This window comes from Trachurus japonicus, chromosome 24 (genome assembly GCF_045865225.1).
Source record: "Trachurus japonicus isolate A0001 chromosome 24, Traja_1.0".
NCBI lineage: Eukaryota > Metazoa > Chordata > Actinopteri > Carangiformes > Carangidae > Trachurus > Trachurus japonicus.
In genome coordinates this window covers 4,388,014-4,400,335 of record NC_140930.1, presented here as the reverse complement: position 1 = coordinate 4,400,335, position 12,322 = coordinate 4,388,014, and the positions used below count along the sequence as shown (strand labels likewise).

Here is a 12,322-nt window from a genome sequence, read left to right as displayed (position 1 = left end):
GCAGACAACAACAGCAACAGCAACAGCAACGATACTCCAAAACCTCCGGCAGAGACTCAAGAAGGGTTTAGTGGAAAGAGCAGCAGAGATTAGAGGATTCATACGTCTGAGTAACTCTCTGGCTCAGACACTAAAACACACCGTACAGAGGCAGAGACAAGTCGTGGATATGAAACCTGAGTCAAGGCCCGAGTCGAGACCAGAACGTCCAACAACAAGACTGGAAAGACAAAGAAGTCGAGACTCAAGTTAAGAGCTAGGTAAGGGAAGGTAAGCTAAGGTATGGTATGGTATGGTTAAGTTAGGCAAGGTAAAGTAAGGTAAGCTAAGGTAAGGTAAGGTAAGGTAAGGAGGTAAGGTAAGGTAAGGTAAGGTAAGGTAAGGTAAGGAGGTAAGGTAAGGTAAGGTAGGGTAAGGTAAGGTAAGGTAAGGTAAGGTAAGGTAAGGTAAGGTAAGGTAAGGAGGTAAGGTAAGGTAAGGTAAGGTAAGGAGGTAAGGTAAGGTAAGGTAGGGTAAGGTAAGGTAAGGTAAGGTAAGGTAAGGTAAGCTAAGGTAAGGTAAGCTAAGGTAAGGTAAGGTAAGGTAAGGTAAGGAGGTAAGGTAAGGTAAGGTAAGGTAAGGAGGTAAGGTAAGGTAAGGTAGGGTAAGGTAAGGTAAGGTAAGGTAAGGTAAGGTAAGGTAAGGAGGTAAGGTAAGGTAAGGTAAGGTAAGGAGGTAAGGTAAGGTAAGGTAGGGTAAGGTAAGGTAAGGTAAGGTAAGGTAAGGTAAGGTAAGGTAAGGAGGTAAGGTAAGGTAAGGTAGGGTAAGGAGGTAAGGTAAGGTAAGGTAAGGTAAGGTAAGGTAAGGTAAGGTAAGGTAAGGTAAGGAGGTAAGGTAAGGTAAGGTAAGGTAAGGAGGTAAGGTAAGGTAAGGTAGGGTAAGGTAAGGTAAGGTAAGCTAAGGTAAGCTAAGGTAAGGTAAGGTAAGGTAAGGTAAGGTAAGGAGGTAAGGTAGGGTAAGGTAAGGTAAGGTAAGGTAAGATAAGATAAGATAAGATAAGATAAGGTAAGGTAATCCAGAGTTCTTCTTTAAATCTTACATCAAGACCTGCAAGTCCAAAGTCGAGTCCCAAGTTAAGACCTTCAAGTTCCACATCAAGAGCAACAACGAAACAGAGAAGTCACAAGACCAGTCTCAGGTTAAGACCTACAAGTCCCAAGTTAATCCAAAGTCTTCAAGTCTTCAAATGTCAATGCCGGAAAAAACCACCGCAAGTTCCACCACAAGGCAAGAAAGTCACAAGTCAAGTCAAGTTAAGAGCTGCTAAGTCTGAAAGTAACGCTAACTCAAGTCCTTCAAGTCCAAGACACAAAATCTCAAGTAAAGACCTTCAAGTCCCAAGTCAAGACCAAAAAAGCCTCTTCAAATTACAAATCAGCACAAACGAGAAAGACTTGAGATAAGTCCCACAACAAGATGGGGAAGTAACAAGTCAAGTCTCAAGGTAAAAACTTGCAAGTCCCAAATTAACCCAAAGTCAAGACCTCCAAGTGCCAAAGCAAGTCCATAGTCAAGAAGACAAAGATCAAGAACTACAAGTCCTTTGTCAAGACCCAAGTGCAGATCAGAAAGTCCCAAAGTATGAGACACAGAAGGCCCAAGTTACAAAACAACACAAACAAACACAACACACAAGTTCCAAGTCAACACAACAGAGTCTTCAGACAAGACCCACATCCAAACCTACGAGTCTAACCCTAAGTCAAGACCCAGAGTACCAGATAAAGTTCCTGGTCAGGACCTATACCTCAAAAGTTAAGTTTAGTCAAGACCTACAAGTCCGAAATGAATCTAAAGCTTCAAGTTCAAGTCTAAACTTGAACTTGAATGTCTGGTCCTGGTCCAAGACCTCAAAGACCTCAACGCTCCAGATCAAGTCGTTCCTTCAGCCCCTTCAACAAGGAAACATTCCCTAACAGAACAAATATCATGTGTTGAGTCTTGAGTGTGGTCTTGGTACCTATGCAGTCCTGATTGTCGACGTAGTGGACCTCGTTGACTCCGAGCCCCTCCCTCTGGTACAGCTCTTGCTCCTGTAACGTAAACAAAGACGTTCGCCATGAGAAACCGTAGCAACAACAACAACAGCGTCTGAGCAGCGTTCAGCTAATGAGGACGAAGCACCGGTTCCTACTGAAGGGCATTCACGCTCAGTAACAAATGGCTCTTACAGCAAGCAGGGTTATTCTTTTTCTCTGCTATTACACTTTTTGTACTAAATGAGCCTCTAAAGGTTATGACTTTCATGTTGGATGCTGCTAACAGATGTCTGGTTGCCAACGACTACAAGTCTGCAAATGAGGATTTTTAAGGAAAAATGAGACGACGAATGTTCAGGGAAAAAGGCAACAGGGAAAGAAAAATGAAATCCAAGCCTCTACGTCTGCGTTGGCCTTTTCTGGGGGTGTTTTTTTATTTATTTATTTTTAATGCAAAATAGTTCAAACAGATCAAACTTAAAATTTTATGCAAAACACCGTCTGACAGTTGAGACCTCATGGACGCAACAATAAAGGACGTTATGAGGCTGCAGCTGCTCAAGGTCGACGACCGGCTGCAGATGGTTTTGAGCAGTTGAGTGGCGTCTAGTTTCACATTATGCGAAAACCTTCAGCTACATCTGAATTATATATCGGCTATCATTATTTTCCAAAATAATAACGTGGTGTTTGGGAGATTCTAGACTTTAAGCAGTGTCTGATGGTTGTTTGGGTGAAGTAGAAACTTTCTACTTCATGTTTCTGCAGCTTTCTGTCACATTAAAAGGTATTTTCTTTACCTTTTTTTTGACATAGCAATTATCATGAAGGATGGTTTTCATTCATAAGTGTAAAATTATATTTTGGAATGAAACCATCTCCTTTGAAAACGATTGAAGTTTCGTTTTTTTTTTTTTTTTTTGAGGAATTTAAGACTTTGATTCAAAAATGAGAAGCCCACAATTTAAAGACGGACAGCGACTCTTAGAAAATAAGTGCTCACAGCAAAGAAAAACACTTTTATTTTTATCAAAGCACAAATCAAAGTCCTGCGTCTGTTTGCTTTGATGAGTCGGCGTCTGTAAAGTGCAGGCTGATGGATCTGAGGTTGGTTGACTTTAGGCTTTGTGTAAAACCCCTCGAATGGAAAACAAGCTGCAGACTCTCCCTCTCTCTCTCTCACCTCTTTGAGGATGCGCTCATTGAAAAACTGCTGCAGCTTCTCGTTACAGTAGTTGATGCAGAATTGCTCGAAGCTGTTGTGTTCAAAGTACTCTGTGGAAAAAGAAGAAAGAGGGAAAAAAAACAGACGGTTAAAGATGCTGTGTCACCGTCAAAGGACATCTGACATGTTTCACTGTTTTAGGGGGGAATCTTGCAGTGTAGAAGCTGCTGCTTTGATGCCGGCGTAACGTTTAAAAACACTGGGTTTTTACAATGTCTTTGTACAAGCAGCAAAGCACTCGAGGCTCGTTTCACTGGAACTTATTCTCTTCTTTCTTCTGTTGCCGCTTCGCAAGAATCAAACAAGGTACAGGACCGACTGAGTCAACGCCGTAAGACAAACACACACACACACACACACACACACACACACACACACACACACACACTCACACTCAACTGTCACAAACCAAACATGAAGCAAATAAACTCGGTACATGGAGCCGTTTCTGAACCTTTAAAAGGGGTAGTTCAACATTTTGGCAAATTGGCCCATTTTCATAATCCCTATAGTCATAGCAGTAGGTTCGTTAGCTTTAATTGTCAGTGCAAGCTATTTTTAGAACGGCGGAGCAGAGCCGCGAGCTGCTCAGAGCTACGCTATGGAGGCTCATGGGATTTCTCATCAAACTCATCAAATACACAATCCAACAACTCCACAACGCTCTGGTGGACAAGTTGTGAGCTGCACATTCACCATGCTATGAGATAATAACACAACGTTACCAGACAGAGTTGTTTTAGAGGGAAATACAGAGACTGCTTGATGAAAAACTGTCCCTGAAGGCAACGCGCATCAGCGGTTCTGCATGAATTTGCCTCTAAAACAACTCTGTCTGGTAACGTTGTGTTATTATCTCATAGCGTGGTGAATGTGCAGGTCACAACTTGTCCACCAGAGCGTTGTGGAGTTGTTGGATTGTGTATTTGATGAGTTTGATGAGGGAAACCAAGAAATCCCATTAGCCTCCGTAGCGTAGCTCTGAGCAGCTCACAGCTCTGCTCCGCCGTTCTAAAAACAGCTTGCACCGACAATTAAAGGTAACAAACCTACTGCTATGACTATAGGGGTTATGGCAATGGGACAATTTGCCAAAATGTTTAACTATCCCTTTAAGAGTCTGCAGGGGTTTTCAGTGTTAACTCACCGAAGCCGGCGATGTCCAGGACGCCGATGAAGTTGGAGGAGTAGTCGAAGGGGAAGCACTGGTTGACTCTGGTCACCACGTGGTCGAACAGGCGGCTGTACACGGCCTTGGCCAGCGCGTCGCGGGCGTTGTTGGCCTGCTCCACTTTGAGCGGCACTCTGGGAAAACACACAGGGAGAAAAATAAAAGGTCAAAATAATATAGAGTGTGTCCAGATGTTATAATAATAAAAGACGAGCTTGTTACTTGGCTGGGTTTTGGATTCGTGAGAGTGTTTACTGTTGTGTTATCACTTTTTCTGTTTCTGAAGTCAGTAAAAAAGACTGCGTGGAAACAACAGGTTCAAATGTCTGAAAAGGTCGTTTTCTTCCTCAGCTGGTGAAACGCTGTACAGAGGAAACAGGTTTACACTGAAACCACTTCAAGAAGCTGAAGAGCGTCGATGAAAGGTGAAGCACCTGCTGGAGTTCAAGCATCACTTGAAGATGAAGCACCGAGGCGGCTGATTGTGCCTCGAATGCACCACACAGCCTGTATTCAGAGACTGAGCCCTATTAAAACCAGCCGTCAGGACTTCCTGTCACTTTGTGATGTCACAACAAAGCCCCGCCCCCTCACCACCTGGACGACACCATCCAACCAACAACAACTTGCAGGATTTGGTTTCTCTGAGTTTTTTATTCTGAAATCTGCTCTGTTTTTTTCAGATAGAGAGGCTCAGAGCCTCTTCCAATCTGATTGGCTGACACCGACCTGTTGTTACTAGAGCACTGGAATAAGAGAGTAATCACTTTCATTGAGTGCCGTGGTAAGCCTCATGCGCCCCTAGAGGCAGCATATGGGTATTGCAAAAGTACCCAGAAAACCCATTCACTCCAATGTATGTGTGTTGCCCACTTGCTTGTAAATTGATGAAAACGGCCGTGTTTTTGCGTTTAGGTGTCTTGGTCATATTAAGTTATGCTTATAATTTGTTTATTTCAAAATGTAGATTTTAAAGCAGAACTATGCAAGTCGGCCGGAAATAGCTCGCTCCTTCGTTGGTTTCTCTTTTTTTCCCTCTCCAGAGCTCCCCCACAGTTCTGGGAGGCACATGTCACTGTCGTAAAAAAAAAAAAAAAACTCACCGCCACCACCTCCTCCACCCCCTCCCTACACGTGCTTGTGTTTACTGCTGAAGGTAGAGATCGGTGTTTGCTAAGCCCTGCTAACACGGAGCTAACGCTAACAACACGGAGCTAACGCTAATACGGCCAGTCGGCCACACACAGACAAAGACACAAAGACACAGACATACACACACACATGAATAAAGGTTCCAAAACGCGAAGGTGTGTGTGTGTGTGTGTCATGATGTATTACATTATCTTATAAAAGACCCATGGTGTGTGTGTGTCTGTGTTAGCATTAGCCACAAGCCGAACTTCCTACAAAAATTTCATGTTTCCATGGTTTCCTCCGACTTTCCGAACTCAAACCAGTCACGATTCGTGACATGCATGACGTCATCTGCGTTCTTATCTCGTACTGCCGTAAGGCAGTTTATCGCGATACTTCTATCCATTGACGAGATTTGTAACACCGAGACGGACGATTGATCTTGCAAGTGCGGTTTTCAGCCAGTGGGGGGGGGTGAGCGCATTGGCCTAGACCCCATTCACCTCATAATAGGTCACTCAACCATCACAGTGTCTCTGAGCCACAATAATTACAGCCCAAGTCCTGCATAGTTCTGCTTTAACATTAATGTAGAAAACAGTTTTTTTTTATTTTACTATGTGTTAAAATGTATGGCTTTATTTTACAGGATAGCCCCTTGAGAATGAATCTGAGAATGAATTTATCCGTAAAAGGGTCCACAATGATGCTATTAACGTGAAATTTCCCTAAATTATTGAAAATACTGCACTTACTCGCTCGCCAACAATGCAGAAATGCCAGTTCTCGGGCGCTTTAACAATACCCATAACCCGCCACCAGGAGGCGCGTGACAAACTTTCCGCTTGACCAATGGGTGATGTTATTCTCTTATTCCAGCACTCTAGTTGTTAATAGAGCTGCAGAGAGCAGATCTTCTCATTGATCAACCCTTAAAACACAGAGGACGGGCAAACTGTGAAGCTTTGAGAACAGGAGCTTGTTTCCTAAATCGATCGGCGTAAACATTAGTGATAAATTTCACCTGCAGAGCAACCGACTTTTCAAGCAGGTGATTGTTTTATTGGCACCAGAGGAAAAAGAGGAGGTGGACACGGGAACCAGCACTGAGCCAGAGGAGAGTTTAGTTCAATCACAGGAGTCTGAAGGAGGAATTGACCCGATAGCAAAATGCAGCATATTAATCTGCCCAGCCCACCAGCATGAAGCAGTGCACTCTGGGAAAACAAGGAGAGATAACTGGGAGAGAAACTGATGTCACTCTGATGAACAGATCCTCCAACGTGTAAAGGTTTATTCTCCCCAACAGTTCCTTCCTGCAGATAAAAGCCTCTAAACTTAATAATTGAGCAGCGTTTTGCTGTTTAATCCTCATGTTCACAGTGATGAAGTGGCAGAGATCGTATGTAAACGTCACCTTTAAACCTGACGTATGTCCTGTCAACACCTCCACCGCCAACATCTTTAATTCATGTTCCTCACAGCTGCAGCGCCGCTTTGTTTTTTGTTTTTTTTTTCTTCATAACGGAGCGATGAGGCGGCCTCGTTTAAAAAAAAAGAAAAGAAAAAAACAAACAAACCAGGAGGTCTAAATGCCAGGGCAGCATAATGTCAGAGCACTAATCGTACAAGTAGTGTAATATGTATTCCCCATGAGCCTCGCTGCTGTGAATGTTTCCCTCCCTCCCTCCCTCTCTCTGTGTAATTACTGATGTCGCCATTTGTAGAAACTGAGCCGAGTGCAGATTCCTCCTGGTCCTCAAACACACCACACCAGGACAAAAACATGGATTTTAAATTGGAGTTTTGAGCCGTAAGAGAAACTCGATACCGGAGCTCTGGGTTCATACGTCCCCCAACTCTGCTCTGCTGCACCATATATCTATATATATATACTGTATATACACATATACAGTTCAGTTTCTGTCTTTATCTATGTATGTTTGCAAAAGTTGTTTCTGTGCCTGTCATTATTATATTCTTTATCTTATTTTAAAGGGAAAGTTCAACATTTTGGCAAATTGGCCCATTGCCATAATCCCTATAGTCATAGCAGTAGGTTCGTTACCTTTAATTGTCGGTGCAAGCTATTTTTAGAACGGCGGAGCAGAGCCACGAGCTGCTCAGAGCTACGCTATATGGAGGCTAATGGGATTTCTTGGTTTCCCTCATCAAACTCATCACATACACAATCCAACAACTCCACAACGCTCTGGTGGACAAGTTGTGACCTGCACATTCACCACGCTATGAGATAATAACACAACGTTACCAGACAGAGTTGTTGTAGAGGGAAATACAGAGACTGTTGATGAAAAACTGTCCCTGAAGGCAACGCGCATCAGCAGTTTTGCATGAATAAAGTCCATTAATGTGTGCTGTTCCATTCAAATAAACAAATAAAATAAAGTAAATCCTGTACAACTGATTTTCCAACAGTGAAGATCGTTGGTTCGGTTCCTCATCTTCATCTCCAGCATCTATCATCTTAGTCTGCTCTGTTTTAGCTCCATGTTTGGTCTCCTCCACCTCCTAAAGATAAAGATCTGACTCTTCAGCTGCTAAAAGCTGGAAACCTGTTTCTACCTGCAACACTTCCTGTCAGCAGGTTCAGTCCTACATACATTTCAGTGACTCATTCAGTAGATTTGTGTCAGATGGCGACACCTGGGAGGTGTTTTCTGTCTGCAGCAGCAGCAGGAGGGAGAGGAGGAGGAGGAAGAGGAGGAAGAAGAGGAGGAGGAGGAGGTGAAGGTGGCAGTAAAGTGCTGACTCTGCGTTTACGAAGCCAAAAATAAAAACAAGGCAGCAGCAGCAGCACCATGAGGTCGTGCAAACTCATCACTTATTCAAAACGTCTCCATCCGTCTCTTCCACACGTTGTCACAGTTTAACCTCTCAGTCCGTCCTCGTGTCCTCACGTCCACCTCCATCTACGTCCAGCTGCTTGACCAGCGCTTCAACGTCTCTGTCCGTCCACCTCGGTGTCCGTTAAGCCGTCTTGTCTCGTCCTCTCCTCTTGTGGGACCTTTCAACACTTCACCTGCTGGACATCAGGACGACTGACTGTCACCAGACGTCTCGTCCTCACTGTCTCTCACACTCAGCGTCAGCATTCGTCTTGTGTTACAGTATCTTCCTGCTACTATCTCTTGTGTTAGGGTCCGTTCTGACCTTAAGAGTCTTAAAGGAGACATATTCTGTCCCCTTTACCACAAATGAAAATAGTTCCCAGGTGTCTTAAAGACATGTCTGTCACATGCTTTGGTCAAAATCCCCCAAGGATCAAACATCACAGCTCTTTTAAACAGCCCTGTTCAGAACGGCTGGTTTCGGTTCCTGTCCCTTTAAATGCAAATGAGCCACTGCTTGCCCTGCCCCCTTTACTGGTAGGGGTGAGGTTATGCAAATTTGAATCCTAGTTACATCACTGGAAGACAACTGATGAAACAGCTGGTAAAACCACATGGATTTCAACCTAGAGAGCCTGAAAATTACAGATTTTTTTGTCAATTCTCACATTTTGGGGCCCAGAAGGCAAAACAAACACCCAAATATATGTTAAAGAGCCTTCAAAATGTGATATTGCCATAATATGTCCCCTTTAAACACAGTAAAAACAATTATTTATCATCTCATTTGTTTCTCATCTCTTGGTTATGTTGTTAGGCTTCCTCATCCATGAAATGGTTGGTTTTGCACATATGATTTCAGTTTGAACTCATTGTTCTTATTGTTATAACTGGGTCAAATCCGACCCTAACAACGCAAATGTCATAATTTTAACCAGAGCATTTTAGAATTTTGTGGAAAAAAAACCCAAGTTTTATTTTGTTTAAATAGATGTTTTCTGACAAAGTCAAAAAGCCTTGATGCAATAAACACATTAATGTGGTATGTTTATGCATTAAAGACCTGAAAGCAGCTCAGTGGCGACCTGAACACAAGAGGAAGGTTCAACTATTTCCTCCTCCTCCTCCTCCTCCTCCACTTTAATAACTTCCTGAACACAACAGATCATGTGACCTGGTGTGTGTTTGACTCCCACAGAAGAAAAAATAAATAAACTGTCTTGTTAACAGGAGTTAAAGTGTCTTGTGACTCCGGCTCCTTCAGCCTTTTAAAGCATCAGAGGTTCCTGTCGGCGGCGGCGGCGGTGCTGACTGGTAATTAGGAGTCTGAGGTTTGAGAGCTTCTACAGGTGCGTTATGCTGTTTGTTTGATTTATCCTCGAGTGTGTCATCGTCGTGCAATTATATTCTTTTAGTCTGGAGCTCGACGACCTGACGAGACGGAGCCACGCAGCAAATCAGACACTCTACTTTCATTTGAGGAAAGAAAAAACTCTCAGAAATAAATATAAATGAACACACACACACACACACACACGCGTCTCTACGTCTCTAAAACTTTGTGACCGTAACAAGTTGTTGTTTCCACCCGAGTCAGGAGGAGAATCCACAGACCAGAGATCAGTTTTTTTTAACCTTTAAAGTGATACACCAACATTTTTTTTCGTGTCTTGCCTCACTCCTCGAGTCCATGACCAGCAGATAGACATCATCCTTTCGACTGTACGTGCAGTAACAAGGGAGATAGAGCCGTATCGCCTGTAATTAGCTTAGCTCAGTCAGAAGCTGATTTCATTTTAGCTCTAAACTTTGTAAATATATCACTTTATCAACATTTCAAACATTTTTAGGCGAGAAAGTAGCCGTTTAGATCAGCAGTGTGTCGTTAATTTGTCTAAATACCAGCTGTTTACAATTTTGTTCGGAGAAATTTGGCGCTACTCAAGCTAGCCGTTGTGACCAACGCACTTCCGGTTACTTTCACAAAATAAAACACCTGTTGCCCTTTACATACAGAAAACCATGAGGATAGAATTTGTGCTTTTACTTTGAAATAGGAAGCTAACCTACCCTCGATGTAGCTAGCTTGAACCAAAATAAACCGTCTTTGCTTGAACCCTCCGTTTTGACCGATCTCGTCCCGTTAGCGGCATTTGACCGCTCAAGATGCCTTACCGGAGAGTTTTGTCAGCTCTGAGACGAAGATCGGCCCGCCGGTTTCCGTTTAGAGTTGCTGAAGAGTTTCTCTGACGACTTTAGGTAAGAGGCAGGCTAACACTACCCATACACTTCCAGTGTTTGAGCTAAGCTAATTACTGGCGATACGGCTCTATCTCCCTTGTTACTACACGCACAGTCGAACGGATGGTGTCTATCTGCTGGTCATGGACTCGGGAGTGAGGCAAGACACGACGAAAAAAAAAATGTTGGCGTATCCCTTTAACCCTGAAGAAGCAGAAAATAAAAGACAAACAGAGGAAACTAAAGGACAAACCTCCTCTCCTCCTCTGCTCTGCTCTGTCGTTACATAACCAGACTGATAAATCACTGGCTCCCAGGTGAAGCCGCTTCAGACTGATTCACCTGCTGTTCTCTCTTTAGACCCACTGTGAAATCTAAACATTTTCCCTGTTAGACAAAGTGGCTGCTGTCGAACACGACCTCTGAAATATTCAGCGTTTTATGTGGAAGAGAACTCACTCAGGGAGCAAAACCAAACCAAACAATGCAGGTGGAATGTGTATCTACTCCTTTCCAGGTCAGCAATGGAGTCAGACAGGGGAGCATTTATCTCCTATTTTATTTTATTTTTATATGAATAGTCTGTCAAAAGAGTTAAAAATGTGTATGACCGTGTGTTACTTAGTCGGAGCTCATCTGGTCTGCAGCAGCTCCATGTATGCAAAGCTGTCAGGACATGTTTTAAATATCTGTAGTCAGGTGAAATATCTTGGTCATGTGATCACAGACAACGAACCTTTATCATGTAATGAAAACGAGACGAGATGCAACATAAATGGTGGTCATGTGAAAATGTATAATGGAATATATAATGCAATATTGTTGACGGATAAAAACAAGACTAAATGTGGTTTACAAAATATAAGCTCTGCTAAAATGTCTCTTCATTGTCGTTGACCAATATGAGACGAGACAAAATAACATTATAATGTTTAGTCGTAGTTATTATTATTATTTTGCAGTATTTCTGTCTCCTAGGGAGCGACGTCACTTCCTCAACCCGCACTTATTTAGAAGATGCAGCTGCGGTGGGTCAGCGTTAACCACAATTTTGATGAGTCTGAATTATGAAAACACCAGACATCCATGGAAAACACACTGTTGCTGCACTTACAGTAAGTTTTTAAAGGACATGTTATTTACATAAATAACCATAAACGCAATGGTACTAATGGTGCATAACCCCGCACCCTTGGTGGTACTTGGAGAGGCAAGTATTTTCTGGGGTTGTACTGGTCTATTATTAGACTAGGTAATTATACTACATTGACTGGGTTAAATAGAATTAGATTACTGGAAATAGATTAAAATCACTGACTAAAACTAGACTAAAAATCAGTTTTCGTTGACTAAAAGTAGATGAACATAGTCAAGGGTTATTCTGACTAAAATAAACTAAATGCTCAGAGTTTTAGTCGACTGAAACTTGACTAGACAAAAAAAGAGAATGAACGTGACTAAAACTAATAAAAACTAAAATGACAGTTTGAAAAGAAAAGACTAAAGACTAAAATTAAAACAGGACGCCAAAAAACAACACTACTGATGACGAGGACATGTGCAAGCAAATGTACTGTTTAAAGCTTATTGCACACTGCTGTTCACTGCACAGCTGTGGTCAAATCATGAAAGAAAAGCGAGTCTTCAGAGACTGCAAGTGGCATTCAACGACTCTCTGAGA

At 42.7% G+C, this 12,322-nt stretch overlaps 1 protein-coding gene across 11 annotated transcripts in view; it reads right to left on the bottom strand.

The window, feature by feature from the left end:
• The window catches only part of LOC146961183 (unconventional myosin-VI-like), a 141,454-nt gene that overhangs the window by 55,397 nt on the left and 73,735 nt on the right, over positions 1–12,322 (bottom strand). For 8 of the 11 annotated variants that reach the window (XM_085770968.1, XM_085770967.1, XM_085770963.1 and 5 more), the window contains 3 exons: positions 4,391–4,548; positions 3,202–3,293; positions 2,000–2,072 (listed from right to left, as the gene is read on the bottom strand). In XM_085770968.1, the coding sequence (XP_085627094.1) occupies positions 2,000–2,072; positions 3,202–3,293; positions 4,391–4,548 (323 nt within the window). The remainder of the gene's footprint in view (positions 1–1,999; positions 2,073–3,201; positions 3,294–4,390; positions 4,549–12,322) is intronic. The other 3 variants (XM_085770969.1, XM_085770970.1, XM_085770971.1) reach the window with 1 other exon arrangement.